The 27,057-nt window shown below is 36.4% G+C and overlaps 2 protein-coding genes across 2 annotated transcripts in view; one reads left to right on the plus strand and one right to left on the minus strand.

Moving 5' to 3' along the window:
* Positions 1–365: 365 nt before the first annotated feature.
* Positions 366–3,814, plus strand: LOC120092853 (reticulon-like protein B2). Its single transcript, XM_039051082.2, has 5 exons — positions 366–787; positions 1,765–1,945; positions 2,543–2,684; positions 3,182–3,251; positions 3,330–3,814. The coding sequence occupies exons 1-5, from the start codon at positions 586–588 to the stop codon at positions 3,494–3,496; spliced, it is 762 nt and encodes a 253-aa protein (XP_038907010.1). The 5' UTR covers positions 366–585; the 3' UTR covers positions 3,497–3,814.
* Positions 3,815–5,509: 1,695 nt separating this feature from the next.
* The window catches only part of GC4 (golgin Putative 4), a 40,824-nt gene continuing 19,276 nt past the window's right edge, over positions 5,510–27,057 (minus strand). Inside the window, exons 5-15 of the mRNA XM_039018486.2 lie at positions 25,698–25,830; positions 25,505–25,569; positions 20,261–20,428; positions 20,041–20,154; positions 19,620–19,766; positions 19,158–19,454; positions 18,980–19,045; positions 8,705–8,907; positions 7,737–7,791; positions 6,473–6,658; positions 5,510–6,075 (exon numbers count right to left, since the gene is read on the minus strand). Coding sequence (XP_038874414.1) covers positions 5,734–6,075; positions 6,473–6,658; positions 7,737–7,791; positions 8,705–8,907; positions 18,980–19,045; positions 19,158–19,454; positions 19,620–19,766; positions 20,041–20,154; positions 20,261–20,428; positions 25,505–25,569; positions 25,698–25,830 — 1,776 coding nt within the window. The 3' untranslated portion in view covers positions 5,510–5,733. The remainder of the gene's footprint in view (positions 6,076–6,472; positions 6,659–7,736; positions 7,792–8,704; positions 8,908–18,979; positions 19,046–19,157; positions 19,455–19,619; positions 19,767–20,040; positions 20,155–20,260; positions 20,429–25,504; positions 25,570–25,697; positions 25,831–27,057) is intronic.

The following is a 27,057-nucleotide window of genomic DNA, read 5'->3' on the forward strand; positions in this document are numbered from 1 at the left end:
AAAATAAGTAGAAATAGATATTTATCATAATTATTAAGTTAACTAATAATTTCTCAAATAGAAAATATAATTTTAAATAATTGTGTAATTCTAAATTCACTTTTAGAACCAAACACAATAATTTGGAATTAAATAATATGATTGTTTAAAAGAATTTTTACAAAATCAATTATACCTAAATTTATTTTTCTAAAATTATTGTTCAAGTTCTCACTTTTAAATGCAGAGTTGGGTCGATTGATAATTTAGGATAATATTAGAGATAATGATTCAAGAGATCATTAATATAATATTAAATTTATCTTCGCTGATTTTTGGATCCACTTCTTCAAATTAATAATAATAACAAAAATGAAACCAAAAGGTGATAATCCATTGAATTTGAGTTGGTAGGTGTCCTCGAAGCTTTATCCCCACGTGGATGGTCTCCGGCGAAAACAGCCGTCGTAATTCGACACTCTGCCGTTGCCACGTACTTTCAAAAATCCTTCCACCTCGTTCACGCATATAAAAAATTTCCTATTCTCTTCCAAATTTCTTCGATTATTTTTTTACTTTCCAAAGCACTACCGTTTGACATTGACGATGGCAGAACCTTCTGAAACCGCAGAACCGAAGACGGTGGAAATCGCGGATAAGATTACTGAACCCCTTCCTTCTCTCCCGTCCTCCAATTCCGACGAAGTGGACGCCTCTCCGCCGTTGCCGACTGAGGAGGCGGCGGCGGAGGGATCTGAAATGCTGGGGAAAAAGCAATCTGTTCATCGTGTTCTTGGCGCCGGAAAACGTATTCATCTCTCTCTATTTCTTTCTCCCTTCCAAAATTTTGGTTTTTTGGGAAAAGATATCTTTTTGTCCCATTTTTTCTGAAATATCCTTTTAATCCTAAACTTTTGAATTTTATTTTAGTTCAGTCTTTTTAAGTTTTTGAAAATTACAAATTTACCCTTCATATACGAGTTTTGTTTCAATTTCGTGTACACTAATTCCAAACTTATTTTTTTACCTAAAGTTTTTGATGAATTTAAAATTTATTTGATAGTGATAAAAAATAGTGAAACTTAATCCATAATAATTTTTTAAAATTTTTTATCTAATTAATAGGCATCATAAATTTTTAAAAGTAATTTTGATAGTGATTAAAAATAATGGAAATTAGTTATAGTTCTGTTGATAACCCTAGTTCTTTTGATTTTTTAGAATAAATTAATTAATAGTCAATAACCCTAGAGACAGAAAATGTGGACATTCGGTTAAAATTGAGGTTAAAATGGGCCTTCAGTGAAAATAAACTGACTGACGTTAAAATGGGCATTCATTAAAAATTGAGGTTAAATGGGCATTTTATTTCAATTTATCGAACAAACTTTTCCTCAAAAGTATTGTTTCATCGAGATAAAATTTAACCTGGATGTCGTTTTCTTGTTCTCAAATGGTCTTTCTTCATTTCTTTGAGGTTTATGCTCTACACCAAATGCCCGATTTGGATTTGCACATATAGCACAAATGTCTCGAAAGCATGTCTTTTTGTTACGACGTTCTTTTTCTCTCTTTAAATTCACAATATTTTTCAATCTTCCGTATGGTAACATTTGAATTCGTTGTCAAATTCAAAAGCTCATAAGCTTAAATTGAGCCTTGAAGTGAGATGGTCAAAAAAGCGCTGCTTAAGCTTTTTGAACCAACAAATATTTGAGGCGCCATTTGGTAATGATGAAGTCGTGCATATTAACATCGGCATTGTTATGATTTTGTCTTGGGCAGCTGCGGACGTGTTGTTATGGCGGGACAAGAAAGCCTCGGTTGCAGTTCTTGGCGGAGCAACGATAATTTGGGCGTTTTTCGAAGTGCTTGAATATCATTTGCTTCCTATTTTATGTTATGCCTTGATATTGGTTGTTGCTCTCTTGTTCCTTTGGTCCAATGCCCATTTTTTTATCTACAAGTAAGTTTCACTACCTCAAATCTCTCTACAAACCTCCCATTAATTAAAGTGTGGGATGGGGGAATCGAATCTCAAACCTCGAGGCTAAGCACTATGCCATTGAGCTACACTCTTGTTGGCCAAACCTCCAATTTTTATTCCCAAGTCCACTTACTATATTTATAGTTCTTTTTTGTAAAATTTTATTTTTAAAAGATATTAGAAGATGATCTATATTCAATTTTATATATTTTTATGAAGAGGGAAAGAAATAAAGAATTTACTCGATTAGACCTAAAAACTTCAAAATAACTCTACCTCAAAACTAGAATGAGTTTGGTCTAATAGGTTCTCCAAATTCTCAATATTAGACAAATGTTCCATAAGTTCTAGACTTATTGGACATTTCTTGAAATTTTATGAATGAACTAGTTGATCTTGTACATTGTAACTTGGTGGTGATTCAGTGAAAAAATTGGTGAAAATTGTATCTACCCGACTTCAGGTATAATTTTAGAAGCCTTATACAACATTAAATTCATGGCAGCTTAGTGATCTATTATCATGAGCTAAATTTTATGCTTGAACCTCTTATAAAAAACTTTGATGCATGAACAGGAGCCCACCTCATCTTCCTGAAGTTCGTATTAAGGAGGAGCCGTTGCTGCATGTAGTTTCTGCAGCAAGGATTGAGATCAATAGGGCCATTGCGATGTTGCGCGATATTGCATCCGGGAGAGATGTGAAGAAGTTTTTTGCTGTAAGTGCTGCTTAAAAAACTGCCCAATGCACCTGGCTTTCAATACTACAAACTTTTTGAGTTATGCCTACTTACGTTGATGTATGGTCTTGTTTTGTTATTTCTTGATCTAACAAATGAAGCATCATACTTCTAAATTTGTTTTAATATTCATTACAACTTCTGTTGGTACTAATAATAAAGTCACAGAAATCAAACATAATCTAACTCTTAAATTAACTATCTAGGGGATCATATTTATTTATAAGATTAAAAATGGCTGCAATATGCCAAACTTGTGATTTTTCTTTTATGGTTCTATGTTTGTGGGATTTGAATTTATTTGGCTTTTGGCTGCATCCTAGTCTGAATCTATCTTTGTGATTTGACAGGTAGTTCACTCTGTTGTCGAACTTGTCAAAGTCTTTCATTTCTTTTTTTTTTTTTAAAATATTTTTGAGGTTTTCTGCTTTAAAGTTCATTGGATTTTTAGCTGAATGACTTTTTTACAATGTCAGGTGGTAGTTGGCTTGTGGGTGTTATCAGTTGTGGGAAATTGGTGCAATTTTTTGACCTTGTTTTATATAGGTAATACTTTCACCACTCACCCTCCTCCAAAACTCCCTTACCATTTCAACATTCCTAAATAGTTTCTTCTTCTTTCAGTTGTCGTATTGCTGCACATGGTACCGGTCTTTTACGAGAAGTACAAGGGTAAAATAGACTCATTTGCTGAAAAGATCGTGGCCGAGAGTAAAAAGAAGTGTGCGATTTTTAACGAGAAAGTTGCAAGTAAATTTTCCAAAGGACAGTTAAGAGACAAGAAGGATTGAAAGAAAGGGAGGAAAAGGTAGATTCTCATATAATTCTGTCAAGTGAAAGAAAGTTGCCTCTTTTTGCTTGCTGATTTGTGTAAATGTTTTGATTTGAAGTTCAAACCAGCTTTATATGTGGTTGTACATAGCAAACTCTTAGTCGAAGGTTTTTTCTTTTCTTTTTTTTTTTTCTTTTTTTTTTTTTTTTTGGAAATTTCATTTGGTACATGGATTTTTACAGTGTTATGAATAATGTGGTTGTTTGTGTTGATCATTATGATGGATGATGAAGACTTGTATGTGACGAAAGGTACCATCCAATGATGTTTGTGTCTATTTGATTTGCGAAAGTTTTCAAAACTTACATATTTAGTTTAATTTGTCCAACAATGAGGGGTAGTTTTATTATTTGTTAGATTGTGTGCCCTTTAATTATTTTTTTAGTCTTTCGATTAGGGGTGTTCGAACAATATGAATTATCCAATTAACATTTATCCAATTGGATTAGTTTTGTTTTTATGATATTTGTTTTTATTTAAAGTTTCTAATAAATATCTTAGATATTTGATATTTAACATTTAAATTTTATAAGGGTTGGATATTTAGATTCTTTGGATTGACAATCCAATCAATTTGAATTTTTGTTAAAAAACACCCTTAATTTAATTCAATCAACTCATTTTTAATTAGTACTAGTCCCAATAATTTCTTTTTTCCTCCCCTAGTCCCAATAATTTCTTTTTGCCTCTCCTAGTTTCTTTTTTTTTCTTCTCTGTTTTCCTCTGTTCTTCTCTAGCAATACTTGCTGTTGTCATCACCACTCCAAAACTCACCCCTGTACACAGCCGCAAGGTAGCCGAAATCAAAACTCAAATATATATATATATATATATATAAATTAAGTATTTTCGGTTGAGGTAATCACCTGATGATATCTTAAACTCTTTAACCATTCAACGGACTAAACAACATAAAATGTATATAACAAAAGGATTATACCAATTCAAAACCTTATAAATTTTATCCGTTGATTAACCTTTGAAGTTCTGTAAGTTCCTTTGAAGTAAATAATATTTTTTTCATGAAAATGCTTACGTATTTTAGTGCCCACAAAGGTACCTAAGATGGCATTGAAAATTGAATGAAGCGCAAGTGATAAAGGTTACTTATAGATGGAAAAAACTCAGATGGGTTCACGAAATATAGCAAAATCAACTCAATTTGGGTAGGTGGGGTTTGAAGAAATGTCATTAATGGCAGTGAAAGTGGAGATTTGGGGGCGATTGGGGGATTTTGATTGGATAGTTGGGAAGAAACTTGGAATAAAAAAGAGAGAGAAATAAGAGAGGATGAAAAAGATGAGAAGAAAGAGGGTGGGAGTCGATGAAGAGAAAGGGAGGAGAAAGGAAAGAACAAAAAAACTAAAAAGCAATTTAAAAAGAGTATGTAATCTAAAAAATACTATAAAGTTCAGAATGTTCTCCACTTCATTTAGAATTTATCATCTCAACATGCTAACATCAAATTTTTGTTGAATTTGTCATCTCATGCTAACATCAAATTTTTGTTAGTCAATTAACGATTAAATTAATTTATAGATCATTTAGAACTATTTTCTAATCTAAGGATTTAAAATGTAGCTTCTGAAACTTTAGAGATCCCAATTTGATTTTATCTTCCAAAAAAAAGTGCACTTGAACTTCCAAGCATAGTCGACTAGAATTTCGTACGCAACTTTATTTTACCAAACTTGCCTTTCAGAAGATCAAGTTGGAAGTAACTAACTATACTTCATGAGTTTTGGACGTACATGTTTTTCTTGGCCCATTGACCCAAAAAAATGTGTCAATGTCGATCCAAAAATGGAACTCAGCATAGTCAACCAGAATTTCATATAAAATTTTCCAGGGAACTGCCAACTCCGAAAAATGGAACTCAGGATTTACGTCGAGGGATGCTTATGAAACTTGCAATTAGCATAAGAACTGTGCTCTAGAATCTTCTGATTTTGTAGATGATGCAGCAATAATATGAACCAAGACGTCCCATTTATTTGATTCTTTACACAACAAATCAAATTTTAAGATGTCAAAAACATGAAGCTGTGAAACTTATAGCTCGTCAAACAATTACACCAGGTTGACCGAACACTAACCACTCCAGTAAAAGAATTAATTGAACATTACAGGGCTTTATCGTCATTAACAAACAATAATCTGTAGTTTTCTATTAATTACAAAACGATGAAGAAAATCTCAGTATTTTGGAAGCGGTCTTGAACTATAAATGTTCTCAGATGATGATGATGTGAGAGGAACTGTTGAGAACTCAGAATCAGAGTGGTGTCTTGAAAGACGGAAATCACTACCAAAGGGAAGGTGAGTCGATTGAAGATGGGAAGGAAAACCTGTTCTTGAGGAATCAGATGGTGAATCAATTGTTTTCGTTCTGGGATCAAGTAACTGCGAACCAGGACTGGCAACATTTGAACTGCTAAGTTGCGATTCTTCCCGAAGCTTGAGGCTTTCCTCGGCTTCTCTCTTCTCTCTTTCTTCATTCTCCTTGAGAAGAAAGTCAACCCATAAATCTGCAAATGACTGAAAGGAAAATCGAAGCTTAGAACACAGACTTACTTTTTTAACAAAGATAAAATGGTACCACTTAGTAGAGATCCCATAACCATATAAATAAAAGGTTCAAATTCTAGTATGATAGGTTCATTCTGTTTCAAGATGATAATAGTCTTGAAAATACTCGAAAAATAATAATAATAATAATAAAATGGGATCAGGAATTGATGATAGAATGATAATATGAACCAAAATATGTTACGGTGACAAATATGTTTTTGAACTTCAAAACTACAATAAATTTGAAAACTCAGGGGCCAAAATAAGATTTCCCAAAAGTAATGAGGAAAGAAACAAACCCTACCCAAAATCCCAATTTTACCCAAAAGTTTCAAATATATTTGTCTTGTTAGGAGTGACACACCTGATTATCAGAGGCCATATTAGCTGGGCTCTCCGCTGTGCTTCCTCCCAAAATCCCACCCACCAGGCGTCCGGGAAAGCCCAGAACTCCACGTACAACACCCTTGCTTGGACCTTGTTTAGCAGCTCCTATCCTCAGCTTGTCATCTTCAGAAAATCCGAGCATACGAACCATAAGATCCAAAACCTGCATAAGCAATGCACAAGAACTAATTGGATGAAAATTTTAAGGGGGGGAAAAGATCAGGTATGCAAGTGCAAAGCTACATAGGGTACTTCCTAGTCTCAGTGTGCATTTTGTTATGGCGTTTGGAAGAATAAATACCCCAAAAAGGAAAAGTTCTTTTCATGGAAAACCTTTCCTAAGGCTGAAGATGATTATAAAGCTGCGTCTTCTACATAGTGCGTCTCTCAGAGCAACAGGGCTACTGAGGATGATTCACCACTTGATGTGGTGGAAGTTCTTAATAGCTTTAGTTAAATGGAGCTGTACCTAGATCCACTACGGAAGCAGCGGAAGCAGCCAACTTTTTCTGCTTCAATCCCCGTTAATGAAAAAAATGCTAGGACTGTACAACACTTTTTGGGCCACCGCCATAGTAACTACCAACGAAACCGTAAAACTATGCTCTTCCCTTAATTAATCAAACCTTTAAAAGGAAATTTTTAGCATTACTAATTAGAGGGTAAAAAAAGAAGGATGAGTAATTTTATAAGAATAAAAGGACAAAATAGTCTTCGATAACCATTTGGTTTTGGTTTTTAAAACTTAAACCTAATAACCACTACTTCCATGATTTCTTTGTTTTGTTATACACTCTTATCCAAGCCAAAGTTCTATAAAAACTAAAAATAAATAGTTTTCTTTTATATAAAAAAAATGACCGAATTCAAATCTTACCTTTAATAACTCGTTCATGTATTTGATTTGCCAAAAGTTTACAGTACTTAAAAGTTAAATTATTTCATAAAAAGGTATTAATACAAATTATTTGGAATGATGGTCCCGACCATTTAATTTACAAATCAAGGGAATTAATTACATTAAAAGCTCCATTCTTTGCAAAACTGTACCAAAACAATGATTTCAATTACGATTTTGATTTTAGTCAAACCATGATCCATTCAAATATCATCCCAACCAACGGAGTTGCCTACTCTAAAAGAACATACTGGTATAATGTTCGCATGTCTCCAGACATAGTCGATGCAGGGGACAACACAAAGCTTATATAATAAATATGTTGATCAAAAAAAAAAAATACCTCTTTGCTATGGTTTCTCTGGAAGTACGTCACCAGTAATTTGATCACAATACGCCTGCCAAAACCTCCCAACAATCATCAGTATTACAACTCCACATGGTCAAATTGCACAGAAACAACACAATTGAAGGTGTTGCTTCAATACCAGAATCAGATGTGGGGAAAAGGGGGTTCATTAAGTACGTAACTCTTCAAAAGAGTAGATACAATGGGATGGCCAGTTTCAATTTGAAGAGACAATAAAGGCTAGTCAACCTAACAATGGCCGGTAGCTTGTCTTTGTGGAACTTAACAACAGATCTCTCCTTCGCAATTTGAAAAGGCAAGTACCCTGTGGATACCTCGTCTTCATGGTCTTGATGCAGCTGATATATTAGTACCTATATGATATGCCTTAAAACCATCTTGGTGTTTTCTTTTCAAAGGATTGCATCATTAACTACTAGTGTTCCTTTAACAAGACCACTCTCTTTGATACAAATCTTCAGCGGCAAAGTTTCAGCTGTGATTGGACACCTCCTAATTGCTCCACAGATGGTAATTTGCAAAAATTGTTGTGTACTTCATTTTGAGTAAAAAGCAAAATTTTTGTGGACTATAGCTCTCTTTTCTTTTCTTGAAAAGGAAACACGACTTTTCATTGAATTAATGAAAAGAAACTAATTCTCAAATCACAAAGGACCAGAGCTATCATTTCAACTCTTTGGAGCATTTAGTTAAAAAGATGCAACAAATTTTTCAACAAGGCTAACATTTGAAACAGGGATGCAAAGGTATATTGGAACAATGGTTAAGGCTAGAGTAACTTTACACAGATCACATATCAATGAAAAATTGTCTTTTTAAAAAAATAAAATAAAACAAAAACAAAAGGTATCCAAAAGTAGACTATTCGAGTGCAATGTCATTGGCTGAGAGAGATGAGTAGGGGTGTAAATTCCCAATAACAAATATATATGAAGATTTACCTGTCAACTAGGAAATCTGAATCCACCGACATCCTATTCAGCCTTGTCATACTCTGATCAAGAGCACGGCGCAGCTTTGAATTATCTTCTTCAAGTTTATTGACTCTGCTTTTCCATTCTCCCAATGCTCTTTCAGAAATTGAAAGCTTTGAAAAAAATTCTTCCTTCTCCTTCTTTAACGCATCTTCTCTTTTGTTAGCATCCTGAGTAATGAAACAGAGTATCAAGTAAAAATGAGAAAAATGAAGGAGAAAAGTGACAAACATTGGACAATTAGTGGTCAAATATCATCAAATTTCATTGGACCTACGGAAACAATGTGAATCCTTAATTCAAAAAAGTAAGCTTCTAAAAATCAGATGTGAGATGATCACTCTGAAAGTCTAGACACTCAAAAGAGTACGAAAATGATAGGTCTGACAAGTGAGAACTGACCAAATCTGTAAAGTTATCTATTATACACTTTCTGTATATTAACATTTTATTAGTTTATATTAGGATTAAAAATTCAGATTAAAAAGATAAAAATAAAAAATAAAAATTCTGGCGAGGAATCTGCAAGGCCACAAATAATATACACTTATAAAAGAAGGGGTAAAAAGGGAAATGTCACAACAACCAATGAGGACCAAGGAAAGAATGTGGGAGAAAAGATGGAGGGGACCACGAGTTTGTTACAAAAAGGCAGGGGGTCGTACTTAAGGAGGCAGGAAAAGGAATTTGCTAAAAGTGAGGAGGCTTTTAGGTAGGAGAGAAGTGTTCAACTCTCTCTAAGGTGCTGGGGTAATTTCCTTGTTTGTATTTTCTTCTTTCGGGGAAGCAGGGGAGGTCCTTTTGGGGGAGAGATTTGCTCTATTTTGGGGAAGGGTTTGAGAGGCTGTCGAATGCTTGTAAGGAAGGGTTATCGTAGAAGAAATCATGCATAAATAAAAACAAGGAATAGCAGTGCCTTATCGATCCACCTTCTTGTCTCTGTTTTTCTTTTGCTTTGTTCTGTTTGTTTGTTCTGTTATTCAACTTGCAGGAAGGAAGACCTTACAAGTGGTATCAGAGCCTGCTTCATCCTGGGGCGTACACGAGCGATGGTTCAGAAACAAGTAGAAGAAAGGCTTGAAAAAAATGAGAAGGAAGTATCGGAGATGAAAGAGATGCTGCTGAGTTTATGCAAGAACATCGAGAAGTTGACAGAGGAGATGAGAGAAAGCAATGCGGCTCGAAAAGCTGAGGAATCGAGCGCTTCTGATGGGAGGAGGATGAAAATGAAAGGGAAAGCTAACGAATCAGAGTCGACCCCCAGCAATGGAGGAGGGGGATCCGATAAAAGCAAGTACAAGAGGCTGGAAATACCCGTGAAGAAATTTGTCACATATTCAGCACCCCTACCCGACCTGTCCGAAGAAGTTCTCAGAGATGCATTTGTAAATGGGCTGGAACCAACCTTGAGGGCAGAAGTGATCAACAGAAAACCAACCACTCTGGAGGAATGTATGTATGAAGCCCAACTAGTGAGTGACCGCAATGTAGCCCTGAAGATAACATTAGCAGACCTGGGAGTTGTTGGGCCTTGCAAGAAGGAAGCCCAAGGCAAAGAAAATTTGACTCTGAAGAGCGGGAAGAGCGTGGAGACACAAGGGACTAAAAGGATTACCCTACCAGTTAAGAGCAACTTTGTGAAGAAGGAGCCATCCATGAAAAGGCTGTCGGACAGTGAGTTTCGCGAACGGCTGGACAAGGGACTGTGTTTTCGTTGTAATGAGAAATACAGCCCAGGCCATCGGTGCAAGCTGAAAGAGAACTGGGAACTGATGTTATTCATCACCAATGATAACGAAGAACTCAATCTGGAACAGGAGGAAAAAGGGGAGCCGCCGAAAGAAGAAGAAACAGAGGAAACGGCCGAAATTGCTTTGAGATCGATATATGGCCTATCAGCCAGGGGGACGATGAAGCTGAGAGGGAAAATGAAGGGGGAGGAGGTAGTAGTGCTGATCGACTGCGGAGCCACACACAACTTTGTGCATAAAAGGTTAGTAAACGAACTGAAAATACCAATGAATAAGAACTTTTCTGTAGTCATTGGAAATGGGGATGCTATAAGAGGAGGAGGGATCTGCAAGGCGATTGACCTTAAACTACCCAACCTCAGTGTGAAGGCCGATTTTCTTACGATTGATTTAGGACAGATAGACGTGGTTCTAGGGATGCCTTGGTTATGTACAACGGGATTCATGGGAGTACATTGGTCATCCTTAACTATGTCATTTATGGCAGGGAATTCTCAAGTCATTTTGAAGGGTGATCCTTCCCTAACCAAGGCAAAGGTTTCCCTCAAGACTCTCACAACGTCATGGGAAGAGGATGACCAGGGCTTCTTGGTAGAGTTTCAAAATTATGAGTATGACAGTGAAGAAAAGAATGAAGGGAAAGAGGAACTCGAAGAGGCAGAAGAACTTCCACTAATGATCAGAGCTCTAATTGAAGAAAATAAGGACATATTTGAGGAGATAAGGGCTTTACCACCTAAAAGGGTTGTAGACCATCGCATTTTGACGAGCACGGATAAAAAATCAATCAATGTAAGACCATATAAGTACGGCCACTGGCAGAAGGAAGAAATTGAGAAGTTGGTGGAGGAAATGCTGAAAGCAGGGATCATTCGGCCAAGTCACAGCCCATATTCCAGCCCGGTCCTACTAGTGAAGAAAAAAGATGGAGGATGGAGGTTTTGTGTGGATTATAGGAAATTAAATCAAGCAACAGTGGCTGACAAGTTCCCTATACCGGTCATTGAAGAGCTGTTGGATGAATTACATGGGTCAGCAGTCTACTCTAAGTTAGATTTGAGGTCAGGGTACCACCAAATCAGGATGAATGAGAAGGATATTGAGAATACAGCTTTCAGAACGCATGAAGGCCACTATGAATTTCTTGTCATGCCGTTTGGACTCACAAATGCACCAGCCACCTTTCAATCATTGATGAACCAAGTTTTTCGTCATTTCCTACGTAAATTTGTACTTGTTTTCTTTGATGACATATTGGTGTACAGCCCTGACTTATCAACACATGAAACACACTTGGGAGTGGTTTTCAATGTGCTTCGTGATCACAAGTTGTATGCAAATAAAAAAAAATGCACCTTTTGTCAGGCGCGAATACAATATTTGGGCGATTGGATATCAGCTAATGGAGTAGAAGTTGATGATGGGAAGGTTAGAGTTATGAAGGAGTGGCCACAACCTCAGAATGTGTCTGAGTTAAGAGGATTTTTGAGACTCACGGGTTACTATCGACGCTTTGTGCAAGGGTATGGGAATATAGCAGCCCCTCTTACCCAACTTCTCCAGAAAAATGCATTTAAATGGAGTGAAGAAGCCAATCAGGCCTTCATGAATCTGAAGCAAGCCATGGTCACAGCCCCCGTCCTAGCTCTCCCAGACTTCTCAAAAGGATTTGTGATTGAAACAGATGCATCAGGAACCGGCTTAAGGGTTGTTCTTTCCCAAGACTCGAAACCTATAGCTTACTTCAGTCATAAATTATCAGCAAGGGCCCAAGGGAAGTCGATTTATGAAAAAGAACTAATGGCAGTAGTGCTAGCAGTAGAAAAATGGAGACACTATCTCTTGGGAAGCAAGTTCACAGTGATTTCAGACCAGAAAGCTTTGAAATTCTTGATAGAACAGCGAGAAGTACAACCCCAGTTTCAACGGTGGTTAACCAAACTGCTTGGTTATGATTTTGAGATCCTATACCAACCGGGGTTACAAAACAAAGTTGCAGATGCCTTGTCAAAAGTGAGAGAACAAGGGGAATTGAGTACACTATCAGCACCTACTATTATAGATATGGAAGTTGTTTTGAAAGAAGTAGAGGAAGATGAGGATTTACAGAAAATCATCACCATTTTGAAGGAAGATCCAGAAGGAATGCCAAGATATAAATGGCAACATGACCGCTTAACTTACAAAGACAGGTTAGTATTATCAAAAACATCTAATTTAATCCCTTCACTGCTGCATACATTCCATGATTCGGTGTTAGGGGGACACTCGGGGTTCTTGAGAACGTACAAAAGAATGAGTGAAGAGCTATACTAGCAGGGAATGAAGACTGATGTAAAGAAATATGTGGAGGGATGCGAAATATGCCAAAGGAACAAGTTTGAGACCCTCACACCAGCAGGCTTACTTCAACCCCTCCCGATTCCATACATGATTTTGGAAGATTGGAGCATGGACTTTGTGGAAGGGTTACCAAAAGCTGAAGGATATGATGCTATAATGGTGGTGGTAGACCGATTGAGTAAGTATGCTCACTTCACCCCTCTCAAACACCCTTTTTCAGCAAAGCAAGTAGCAGAGATATTCATTCAGGAAGTAGTAAGACACTATGGAGTGCCCGTGTCCATTTTGACCGATCAAGATAAAATCTTCGTGAGCAATTTTTGGAAGAAGATGTTCCCAACGATGGGAACAAAACTTAAAAGAAGTACATCATTCCATCCACAAACTGACGGACAAACGGAGAGGGTGAATCGATATTTGGAGACTTACTTGCATTGTTTTTGTAATGAACAACCGAAGAAATGGAACAAATGGATAGCTTGAGCCGAATTATGGTACAACACAACCTTTCATATCTCCATCAAAACCACCCCCTTCCAGGCCGTTGATGGGAGACCACCACCACCCCTAATCAGTTATGGGGACAGGAAGACATTCAATAACACCATGGAACAACAGTTACAAGAGAGGGACTTAGCAATCAATGCCTTGAAAGAAAATTTGGCCATAGCCCAGAATAGAATGTAAAAGCAAGCCGACAAACATAGGAGAGAATTGAAATTCGAGGTGGGAGAAAAAGTATACTTGAAGCTGAGACCTTACCGACAGAAGACATTGGCTAAAAGAAGAAGTAAAAAGCTAGCACCGAGGTTCTATGGCCCTTATAAAATAATTGATCGAGTGGGAGAGGTAGCCTACGGGTTAAGCTTGCCACCAGAAGCTGAAATACATAATGTATTCCATATTTCTCAACTCAAGAAGAAGCTCGGACAAGGCCAACAGATCCAACAACACCCTCCTATGTTGACTGGAGAGTTTGAGCTGCAAACTGCACCTGAGACTGTTCTGTGGATACGATGGAATGGAGACATGGCAACACACGAGTGGCTGGTCAAATGGAAGGGGATGTCCGAGAATGAAGCGACCTGGGAAGATGTGCGTGTATTGAATCAGCAATTCCCTCATTTCAACCTTGAGGACAAGGTTCATTTTGAGAAGGGGGGTATTGTAAGGTCACAAATAATATACACTTATAAAAGAAGGGGTAAAAAGGGAAATGTCACAACCACCAATGAGGACCAAGGAAAGAATGTGGGAGAAAAGATGGAGGGGACCATGAGTTTGTTACAAAAAGGCAGAGGTCGTACTAAAGGAGGCAGGAAAAGGAATTTGCTAAAAGTGAGGAGCCTTTTAGGTAGGAGAGAAGTGCCCAGCTCTTTCTAAGGTGCTGGGGTAATTTCCTTGTTTGTATTTTCTTCTTTCGGGGAAGTAGGGGAGGTCCTTTTGGAGGAGATATTTGCTCTATTTTGGGGAAGGGATTGAGAGGCTGTCGAATGCTTGTAAGGAAGGGTTATCGTAGAAGAAATCGTGCATAAATAAAAGCAAGGAATAGCAGTGCCTTGTCGATCCACCTTCTTCTTGTCTCTATTTTTCTTTTGCTTTGTTCTGTTTGTTTGTTCTGTTATTCAACTTGCAGGAAAGACCTTACAGAATCTGTTAGGTACTTGAGCACCTTAGAGAACCACATCCCAAAAGGAGGTGAGAGAGTCAAGCCACTTAAGTACCACAATGGTCATCCCATTCTAACTAATGTGGGACAAACATAGCCGATACTACCTTGGTTCCTAACAATGCCTCATCTCCAGAAAACCAACGTCCCTGCCGCTACTCCAACGGTACTTCACTCGGCCACACCGGTCAGAAGCTTCCACCGGTTCCACTCTAGAACATCAACAACTGGCTTTGATACCATTGTTAGGTACTTAAGCACCTTGAAGAACTACATCCCAAAAGCTAGATATTGAGGTGGGAGAGCCAAGCCACTTAAGTACCAAATTGGTCATCCTATTCTAACTAATGTGGAGCAATATCTAGCTTTTGGGATGTGGTTCTCCAAGGTGCTTAAGTACCTAACAATGGTATCAAAGCCACTTAAGTACCAAATTGGTCATCCCATTCCAACTAATGTGGGACAAAGTGATGTAAGAAGAATATGGGCTAATTGGATAATTAGGTAATATTCTAGGTTAATTCCCTTTTTACCCCCATTTGTAGTAAAACTCTATAAATAGGAACTTTCCCCTCTTGTATGACACATTATTTATTCTAATAAAAGATTTACAATCTTGATTCTTGGAGAGAATTCTCCTTGTATCTCCTTTAGGCTACATCAATTTGGTACCACAATGACCATCTGGGCCAAGATTGATTGTCGCTGGTGGAAGAAAACTCTTAGTAACGTTGATCACAAGAGGGAGCTTCGTGAGTTGTGCTCATTGCCAAACAACACACATCTAGCTAGGGGGAGCCCTTGATATTCCAAGAAAGAAAGAAGAAACCAAAGATTTTTCAAGATTTTGCAAGAATGGACTATTACCGACCAAAAAGGCGTCCCAAAAAATATAACAATTGGTATGAGCAAGAAAATCAAATTTATTTCAAAAAAGAGTGCTAGAATTCTGACTCAAGTGATTCCAAAGAAGAATTTCAACATACTAATTTGGGCCATGCTCGATTTTCTCAAAGAACCCATCATTATTCACATTGGAAATTTGATTCTAGTGATTCTGGTGATTCCGATGATGTATCAAGGGCAGTTTGGGACAGAATAAGAAGGCGACAATATCGGAAAACGGCCCAAAGGTCCAATCAAACCCATTTTTCAAGATATCAACGTAAAGATTGGGAGTTAGATGAATTAAAGAATCATCCATAATGGATTTTTATAGCCCAAGAAAAACGTTCAAGACTCAAAATTACTCTTTTGGTTATGAAACACTATCAAGAAAGGTTGATTCAAGAGAATCAAAGGATGGGTCCTATACCCATCATGAGATTAAAACATATTCAAGAATCCAACATATTGATTATTGGCAATAAAAAATCCAACATATGCTACTTAGATCCTGTAGCATCGAAGGAATAAAGAAAACAACAAAAGAAATCCAATGTTCATTGGAGAAAATGACTCAACATATTGATCAACTATCAATTCATTTTCAAGAGTTCAAGAACGGATTGATTTCATATACCGACGAAGAAACAAAAGAATCACGGTTGGAAAATTTTCAACTAGAAAATCTTGAAGATAAAATTGAAGAAAAACAAGAACGTGAAGATGTTGATTTGGAAATAGTTTCAAATGAAGAAGAAAAATCCAACGAAGAAGATGAAAAAGAAGTATCAAACACCGAGCAAAAATCAAACAAGAACAACGATACGCTGATTGCGATGGAAATGGATCACAAAACTGCCAAAGAACTTGAAACGAATGATAAAGAAGACATGATTCTTGAACGATTTTTCCTGGAAGGTGGTATTTTAGTGATTGGTCCTTTGAATACGGTTTTGAATGAGCTCGAAAGAAACATCTTTTTTGGGTTTATGACCGATGGAGAAGTTCATCTTTTGGTAGCAATATTAGATTTTTTGTCTCAAATTTATACCTTTGATCATAATATTTTTGTTCAAAATGTAAAAGGTTGGTTTGGCCATACTTCGTTGAGCAAGTTTATTTCATTCCTTGTCTGCTTAACTCGAGGGCGAGTTTGCTTTTTGGAGGGGTAGAATGATGTAAGAAGAATAGGGGTTAATTGGATAATTAGGTAATATTCTAGGTCAATTCCCTTTTTACCCCCATTTGTAGTAGAACTTTATCAATAGGAACTTTCCCCTCTTGTATGGCACACATTATTCATTCTAATAAAAGATTTACAATCTTGATTCTTGGAGAGAATTCTCCTTATATCTCCTTTAGGCTACATAATGATGTAAGAAAAATAGGGGTTAATTGGATAATTAAGTAATATTCTAGGTTAATACCCTTTTTACTCCCATTTGCAGTAAAACTCTATAAATAGGAACTTTCCCCTCTTGCATGACACACACTATTCATTCTAATAAAATATTTACAATCTTGATTCTTGGAGAGAATTCTCCTTGTATCTCCTTTAGGCTACATCAATTTGGTACCACAATGACCATCTGGGCCAAGATTGATTGTCGCTGGTGGAAGAAAACTCTTAGTAACGTTGATCACAAGAGGGAGCTTCGTGAGTTGTGCTCATTGCCAAACAACACACATCTAGCTAGGGGGAGCCCTTGATATTCCAAGAAAGAAAGAAGAAACCAAAGATTTTTCAAGATTTTGCAAGAATGGACTATTACCGACCAAAAAGGCGTCCCAAAAAATATAACAATTGGTATGAGCAAGAAAATCAAATTTATTTCAAAAAAGAGTGCTAGAATTCTGACTCAAGTGATTCCAAAGAAGAATTTCAACATACTAATTTGGGCCATGCTCGATTTTCTCAAAGAACCCATCATTATTCACATTGGAAATTTGATTCTAGTGATTCTGGTGATTCCGATGATGTATCAAGGGCAGTTTGGGACAGAATAAGAAGGCGACAATATCGGAAAACGGCCCAAAGGTCCAATCAAACCCATTTTTCAAGATATCAACGTAAAGATTGGGAGTTAGATGAATTAAAGAATCATCCATAATGGATTTTTATAGCCCAAGAAAAACGTTCAAGACTCAAAATTACTCTTTTGGTTATGAAACACTATCAAGAAAGGTTGATTCAAGAGAATCAAAGGATGGGTCCTATACCCATCATGAGATTAAAACATATTCAAGAATCCAACATATTGATTATTGGCAATAAAAAATCCAACATATGCTACTTAGATCCTGTAGCATCGAAGGAATAAAGAAAACAACAAAAGAAATCCAATGTTCATTGGAGAAAATGACTCAACATATTGATCAACTATCAATTCATTTTCAAGAGTTCAAGAACGGATTGATTTCATATACCGACGAAGAAACAAAAGAATCACGGTTGGAAAATTTTCAACTAGAAAATCTTGAAGATAAAATTGAAGAAAAACAAGAACGTGAAGATGTTGATTTGGAAATAGTTTCAAATGAAGAAGAAAAATCCAACGAAGAAGATGAAAAAGAAGTATCAAACACCGAGCAAAAATCAAACAAGAACAACGATACGCTGATTGCGATGGAAATGGATCACAAAACTGCCAAAGAACTTGAAACGAATGATAAAGAAGACATGATTCTTGAACGATTTTTCCTGGAAGGTGGTATTTTAGTGATTGGTCCTTTGAATACGGTTTTGAATGAGCTCGAAAGAAACATCTTTTTTGGGTTTATGACCGATGGAGAAGTTCATCTTTTGGTAGCAATATTAGATTTTTTGTCTCAAATTTATACCTTTGATCATAATATTTTTGTTCAAAATGTAAAAGGTTGGTTTGGCCATACTTCGTTGAGCAAGTTTATTTCATTCCTTGTCTGCTTAACTCGAGGGCGAGTTTGCTTTTTGGAGGGGTAGAATGATGTAAGAAGAATAGGGGTTAATTGGATAATTAGGTAATATTCTAGGTCAATTCCCTTTTTACCCCCATTTGTAGTAGAACTTTATCAATAGGAACTTTCCCCTCTTGTATGGCACACATTATTCATTCTAATAAAAGATTTACAATCTTGATTCTTGGAGAGAATTCTCCTTATATCTCCTTTAGGCTACATAATGATGTAAGAAAAATAGGGGTTAATTGGATAATTAAGTAATATTCTAGGTTAATACCCTTTTTACTCCCATTTGCAGTAAAACTCTATAAATAGGAACTTTCCCCTCTTGCATGACACACACTATTCATTCTAATAAAATATTTACAATCTTGATTCTTGGAGAGAATTCTCCTTTTATCTCCTTTGGGCTACATCACAAAGGTAGCCCATACTACCTTGGTTCTAACAGAATCCAATCCCTTATTCGGCAATGTTCTCTAAAACAGGACATGGGACTAGGATAGAGTTCTATTCTACAGAGAACAAGATTTTGTTTGATCCTTATAATGTTCACATAAACAGAAATAGAAAGACACGCCTCACTTGGAAAACTATGAGCTAAGGCATGTTATTGATAGAAGTATGTACAGTTGACAGTCAGGAACAGCATACTTTTAGCATTCGAGACAATTTAGCTTCTTCTTCTCTTTCCCGAGCCAAGTCACTCTCCAAGTGTTCCTAAAGTTCAAAGTAAGAATAAGATTGTAACACAATCAAACAATGGCACGCTTGGATACTCATTGCATATTACTGTAAATTATTACAAAATTTAAATTTCATTTTTCTTTACCTTGGCTTCAATTTCTGCATAGTACTGGCCAAGCGCAGTTTGAAGATTCAATAGTTCAATGTTCTTGGAATCTATAATACTCATATAGTTGGCAAGTTTTCTGTTAAGATCTTCAATAATTTCCTTAGATTTCTGGAGCTCATTGTTACCATACATCTCAGCCTCCTTCTGTGTTGCAATTGCCTGATTCAGTGCTTTCTCTAACTGCAATATCTGAACCCTTTGATATTCATTATTATGGCGAAGTTCTTCAATTATTCTGCTATCTTCATCCATCTTTTCTGATTCCTCAGATTCCTTGACAGAATTCCATAAATAAAAGACCACTCAGCTACAGCAGGTTCTAAAGAAAAACACTAGCTCACAGAAGATCCAAAAGTTTGCAAGAACACTTGCAACAAAAAGAATACAAGCAGAAACATTGCAGCGTCAATAATGATAATTAATCTGCAAACAGGAAACCTTTTCCAATAAATGCTGCTTGAGACGTGATAGTTCATGCACAGCTTTGTCTTTCTCTTGCTGCATTTCCTTCAAATCTTTCTTCAATTTTTGCAATGATAGGTCCATATCTTCTTTTCCGGGGGAAATTCCAGATGGACCTAATTTCTACTTTAAAAAAAAAAAAAATTAAAAAAAAAAAAAAGAAGTAAAAGAACATAATAAGAAGCCACCCTGAAAATTCTGACCAAAGAAAAAAGGAAATCAACCTGCAATACATTAACGCCATTATCAATGTATTTAACTAGTATATGCAAGCAATTTTAACACATTTAGTGCATCCAAGTAGACCATATCTGCAGCGACTTCATGAGAAATCAAACAATCTGAACAGCTGGTAAACAGAACAAACACCCTTCGAGATTGTATGTATCAGAATTACCTCACTAGAAGCACTTAGGTGCCTATTCCCCATTTCCAATGATTTTGATGGGGTTCCGACACTTGGTGACTCTTGGCTCTTTTCCAATGTATCTTCAAGTTCCTTTTTTTCCATCTGTACATGAGAAGCAGCCGATATTAGAGTATGAGAAGAAATTTTTATAAATAAAAAAACATCTCTCTCACTTATTCCAACCAAAAACTATAAATGATTTAGTGACCTCCAGAGTACTTTTTTCTTTCTCCAATTTTGTTATTAATCTCTTCAATCCCTCAACATCATCATCAGACTTCATGTTCTCTCTCCTATTCAACTCAACTTGCAATTGCTTCATTTCTAGTTTCTTCTCATTCAGTTCTCTTAGAATATTGCTCATCTCCAACGATGCCTGCTTAAGAAAAGGTATAATGTTAACATGCATAAAAAAGACAAGGGATACGGGATACAATGACAAACAAACATCCATATATAGACATATTCTTAAAAATGAATTGACCTCCAGTAAGGAGTTACCAGAAAGTAATATAACCAGTTCCGCAATAATCACACAGCCTTCTCCAATTCATCCTCTTAACCCTAGAATAGCCAGCAAGACACATCCTAGTTTGAATGGTGATAGGCCCTACGATAGGCCCTTGATTGCAAAAGTTATACATGACCATCAGCAAGACCATATCAATTCTGACAATGGCACCATGATTGGCATCAAGTTGAAACATTAATCTCCGTACGTCTGAAATTTTGGACATCAATGTTGATCTTTCTCTTATTGAGGCTATTGCTTGTCAGTTTGAATGTAAAGTTTGGGAATTGGCCAAGTTTGAAGTTGGGGCTTCCCCTCAACGGCTCCCCCAAATTTTTGGCTTTTTGGGCCTCAATGATTGAAAACATTGAGAGAAGATTTTCTTCTTGGAAATTTTTGGGATATTGTTCTGCCTCCTTTTATATGGTCTTTTACTTGTCCTAATTCCCTATCTGATGTTTTGGCTTCACTACTGATGGGTCATCCTTTTGGTGGTACTAAGAAGACAGTTTGGCTGGCTCTCGTGCGTGCTTTTTTCTGGAAACTATGGTGTGAAAGGAACAATAGTCTTTAACGACTCTTCTTCCCCTTTTAACCGTTTTATGGAATAGATCTTATCTACTACTTTTTCTTGGTGTAAAACAAAGCATCTTTTCAATCATGTCAGCTTATCTTTTTCAGTCAGTAATTGGCACTCTTGTAATCACCTTTTGGTGCTTGGGGTTTTTCCCTTTTTTTCATTTATCAATGAAGTATTACTTTTACCAAAAAAAAAAAAAGATTTTCTTCTTGGAGTTCCTCATTTATATCCAAAGGAGGGAGGCTCATGTTCCTTCGAGCCACCCTCTCCAATCATCCAATCAGTGTTTTAAAAGGCATCGTCAGGTGCGCGCTAGCACAAGGCGCATACCGAGGCGAGGCGCAATTCATAAGTCGTGCACTTTCCATGAAGCACACAAGCGCATGCCTAGGCACGAAGCATGGGCTTCTCATAACATTTTAAAAAAATGTGTACCCCCAAGACGCACTGCATTTTATAGTTTTTATTTTTTAAATAAAATAATAATAAACCTAGATGCTTCAATGTAAAGTAAAAGAAGTTGAATCGTTCTATATTCTCTTCACGTTGCATGACGGCATGGCATTAAAGCTCTGCCATCTTCAGTTTCACGTTCACTTCATTAAACCACCATCTCTGTTTTTTTTTCAAAGAGAAGATCAAAAGCCACCAGCAGCCAGCCACCCTTCTTCTCCTTCAGTCACGAATCTCACGATCACGACAGCCACCCTTCTTCTCCTTCAGTCACGAATCTCACGATCATGACAGCCACCCTTCTTCAATTCTTCTTCAGTCAGTCGAAGTCCTGTTTTTTGATCAGTAAACCTCTGTTTTTTGGAGAAAAAACAGAGAAGAAGACAGCAGAGCAGAAGCATTTGAAATCTCTGTTTTCCAACCTTCAATTTATAAACCATGACTTGCACGGTTTGTCATCTCAATCGGCCTTCTTAACTGTTTTTTTTAATCCAAAAACATGTTCTATAAAGTTTGTTCTTCATTTTGTTCTAGCCTCACTTCTTCCGAGAGTACCGCTTCAGTCATCAGACTCATCACAGAAAAACGACGGCCACCCTTCTTCAGCCACGAAAGTGACATTCAGATTCCAGTCCAATTCAGCCACCATTCTTCTTCAACTCTTCTTCAGTTCAAGTCTTATTTTTTGAAGATTAAACTTTTTGGTAAAAAAACAGAGAAGAAGACAGCACCTCAATAATCTCAGTAATCTCAATAATCCTCAACTTGAACGTTAGCCAAGCCAAGCTTCAATAATCCTCGACTTGAACGTTTTTTCATCTCATTTATTCTTCAAGAGATGAGAATTAACTGTTTTGTGCCTGAATATTTTGTGGTAGCAAATAGCAATATAGTATAAAACAGGACATTTTTGAGAGGAGAAGTTTCACTTGTGGCCTATTTAAATAGCTTGGTTTACCCATTTTGGATCTTTTGGTGCATAAATATTATTATTGGTGATAGATGGTAAGTTGTGGAATTCGTGACTGTCCTATGAGTTTCTTGTTGTGTGAAATTGGTCATCGGTGATAGAATGTTTGCCTTAATGTTATCTGAATTAATGCTTTTGAGAGCACAACTGTGTGATATGTCCATTCTCTTTTTTTCTAATAATTATTTCATTACTTGCATTGGGATTTTCATAACGGAGATGACTGAGGATAAGATCCGACATGGAAATATGCTCGATTGCAGAATGAAAAGATATAAATACATTCGTGTGTGGGTGTTGTTCAAAAATAACCAGAGGGGTCTATAGGATGAAACAACACCTTGTTGGTGGTTACAAAAATGCCACGATTTGTAGAAAATGTCCAGATCACGTGAAGGAGGAAATGAAAGAGTGTATGTTCAAGAAAAAGGACATTAAAAAACAAAGAAATTTGATTGTTGACATTGATATAGAAAAATTACGGTATCGAGGAGGAGGATGAAGATGAAGTGATGGTAAGCAATGTGAATAAAAGAGTGGCAGCAAGTGGTCCAAGTTCAAAGAAGCCAAGACAAAAGGGCCCAATGGATGCATATTTTACACCGAACCCGGAAACTGTGGTTTTCTATTTTGTACACACACATATTTATGTTTTTTTATACATAGTGCACCTTTAAAAAAAGAAAAAAAATAAGAAAAAGAAAAGGCCTTTTTGTGCGCCTTGCACCTAGGCTCCGGGCCATTGTGCCATAGTGAGCCTCGGGCTTTATAAAACACTGCATCCAATATACCTCTCTTTTCAATTCGCCTAGCAAGGTGGCTTAAGAGGTGGAAAGGCTTTACCTGAATTTGATTTGGGAAGGAGGGTCAAATGGATCGGGCATCCACCTAAAAATTCTTTTGAATGGGCCAAGTTGATTTATTTGCTTTAGCCGATTTCCCCATCTGAAGAGGTTGACCGATGGATATGGTCTTCAACCACTAACGGGCTTTTCACTATAAAATCTTTTTTGCAGGATATGATCTGTTCATTGACCTTATACGCTTCTCTTTTGGCTAAGGCTATTCAGAAAAACGCTACCGAAAGAAGATAAAATTCCTTTTGTGGGAAATCCCTTATTGGGTGCTAGGAAGCACGGACACGAGACACGTGACACGACACAATACGACATGTCAACACGCCAATTTCTAAAAATGTAGGACATATTGGGGACACGTTATGTTTTTAATTATTTTTAATAATTATATATATATAATTATTAAAAATAATATTTTTTATTAAGTATTCAAATACTATTTTTTATTAAGTACTATAAATAATTAATACTAGTTTTTTTTATCAGTTATTAAAAATAACATTTTTTTAAAAAATTAATAAAGGAAAGGAAAGGTTTTTAAAAAGAGAAAATAATCAAGAGCCCATTTAAGGGAAAAAAGAACCTATGGCCACATCACATGAAAGGGGTGTAATAAGGCCCATAGCCCAAAGCAAAAACCTTAAACCTAAATAATATTTCTTTTTTCCTTCTTGCATTATTCTTTCTTCCCATGCCCAGCCGCCCTCCTCCTTCACCCACCTCCTCGATTCTGCTCTCCCTTCCCCAATGTAGAAGTTGCATGCCAACCACCTCTCTGTACCACCGTCAAGTTGTTCAACCTTCCTCCACTAACTATCGCTCTCCAACGCCACCGGTTGTTTTGAAAGGTCTTTTTCCTTCTTTTTCTATTCATGTCCGATGGCGTGTCCTCGCATGTCCAAAATTAAAAAAATAATAATAAATAAAAGGGGACACGAATTTTTGCATGTCTAACATGTGTCAAGAGCGTGTCCAGACGTATTCGTGTCCAACACGTGTCCAACACTGATACTTTGCCCAAAGTGACATGTCAGTGCTTCCTTGATTGGGTGCTTAATACTTCAAACCTCTTACAGAAACGCATACATGGCCATCTGCCCAATAGGTGCTCCTCGTGTAAAGTTGGGCTGCAAATGAATCTCAAAGTCACATGTTTCTTCAAAGTCGAGAAGTTGGTAAATTTTGGCTGGTCAGCAATTTTTCCTTTCCAGGTCAAAGTTTTCAATCATCTCCTTGTGGGGCTCACTTTCAAAAACAAACAAAAGTTTTGCTTTGGATGAGTTATTTGTCAAAGTTTTCAATTATCTCTAGGGCCTTTCTTTGGGTACTTGGGAAAGAAGGGTTTTTCAACGACAAAGAATAATCTTTTGATAAGTTATTGGTCTTGTTATTTACCATGTTGTATCTTGGTGTAAATTGTCTAATCTATTCCCTTCTTCCCTTTAAACGAATCAGGATAGCATTTTGTAATCATCAAGGATTTTCCATTCATTAGTAAGCTTCGTTCTTACTAACAAAAAATAAATAAATAAATTATTATTATTTATTTATTTTAAAAAAAAAAAATTTAAAAAGTATCATGGTTAATAATTCTCTTTGATATGTGGATGCATGGGACTTTTGGATCCTTACAAAACAGGAAATAACAATTTATACAGGAAAGACTGTAAATTGTCTAGTCTATTCTCTTGGTGTAAATTGTCTAATCTATTCTGTTCTTGTAGCTCTGCTTCCCTTTAAACAAATCAGGATAGCATTTTGTAATCATCAAGGATTTTCCATTCATTAGTAAATTAACAAAATATAAATAAATAAATAATTATTATTTAAAAAGAAAAAAGAAAAAAAAGAGTATCATGGTTAATAATTCTCTTTGATATGTGGATGAATGGGATTTTTGGATCCTTACAAGTTACAAAAGAGCAAATAACAATTTACACAGGAAAGATTGAGTAAATAAACTTCAAAACAATTCACAGAAAACGTGAAACTAAGAGAACAACTTGTGCATAAGGTAGAATTCAGTTTGAAACTTCAACTCCAAGTAATAACACATACTAATATTTAGATTTTAAACTTACTTTGTCCTTGTGCGTCTGTAGGGAGTTCAACTCCTCCTGGAACTTTTTGTTCAATTTTTGCTCCTCTAGAGAGATAAAATTCGATCAATATCATCAGTAGCGAGTCAATAAAGGTAGAAGAAATTCCAATAAACAGGACCATATCAAAAATAGTAATGATAAATCTTTCAATCTTTAAGGAGAAAAATGTAACCTCGTAATCTTAATTGCAAATCTGCCAACTGTTCCCGTTCTTGTTGAAGTTCCTTCCTTAATTGTTTCAACTCAAGAGTAGCTTCCACATCTGGTAGTGATCCCATATTCCCTTCTTGCAAATCTGCAAGCTCCTAGAAGGCATTCATAGATCTGTTTGTCAAGTTCATTCATCATTAACAAATAAAACTAAGTACTCAATTCAAACAAGTGATTGCTTTTTTTCATAGAAGAACATTAGGAATATACTATTGTGATAATAAACAGACATTAGCAAAAAAAAAAAAAAAAAAAAAAAAAAAAAAAAAGAAAAGAAAAGAAAAGAAAAAAGGAGAGAAATAATAATAACTATGAAACCAGAAATTGAATGAGGTATCAATAGAAATATGCTACTGATATTACCAGAAGAGAAAAATTACACAGGTGCTCAAGGTTCAAGAAGATTAATTTTCTTCCCATACTAATCCGAAACTAACGGTTAGTACGCTCCTAAAATCCTAATGATATTCTGATTGAACAATCAGGAGCAAGTCTTTTGAGGTTATACTGTGAGATAAGAGAGGAAGGCACGGAAACACAGACATCTGATATTCTGATTGAACAATCAGGAGCAAGTCTTTTGAGGGTATACTGCGAGATAAGAGAGGAAGGCACGGAAACACAGACATCTGAGAGGTCTATACTCTCCCAAAATACATAAGACCTGAGATAATTAGCACACTCCTTACATATACCATGCATAACTGAATGGAGCCCGCTGATCCCCCATACAGTAACAAAATATTCCTTTGCTTCGTGATCCTAACTAACTCGCTCTCCATCACATATCCTTCCGCTTTCCCTCATACACCTCTCCCAGCATAGTTATTATTATTTATTTTGTATATTACTTTCACTTGGTGTAAACTCACCCCATCTTTTTGGGATTAGTCTCAAATCTCTTATTTCACAGTGGAATACTATTATGTAATTTCACATGGCATCTTGCCATTTTGTAGTTTCATTCCATAAATGAAATTATTTCTGACTGCTTCTCATTTTTTTTAAAAAAAAGAAAGAAAAGAAAAGAAAAGAAAAGAAAGAAAGAAAGAAAGAAAAAAGAAGAAGAAGAAGATGCCAAGTGTTTGAATGGAAGAATCCACAGAAAATCATAGTCCCCCCCCACCCCCACCCACTTGGATGTCAGCCATTCTCCTCGTTATTGGTTGAGGTGTTCCCAGAAAGTATCCAGAAAATCCCACGACATCAGATTAGATTGGATATTTCAGCTAGCTAGATCGTACCCATCAAGCCCATAAAACATTGGCAAGTGTTTGATTCTCTTGATTTTTTTCCCAGAACAAAAGGTTCGACCAGAACTT

This window comes from Benincasa hispida, chromosome 12, assembly GCF_027475165.1.
Source record: "Benincasa hispida cultivar pf3 chromosome 12, pf3_genome.v1.1, whole genome shotgun sequence".
Lineage (NCBI taxonomy): Eukaryota > Viridiplantae > Streptophyta > Magnoliopsida > Cucurbitales > Cucurbitaceae > Benincasa > Benincasa hispida.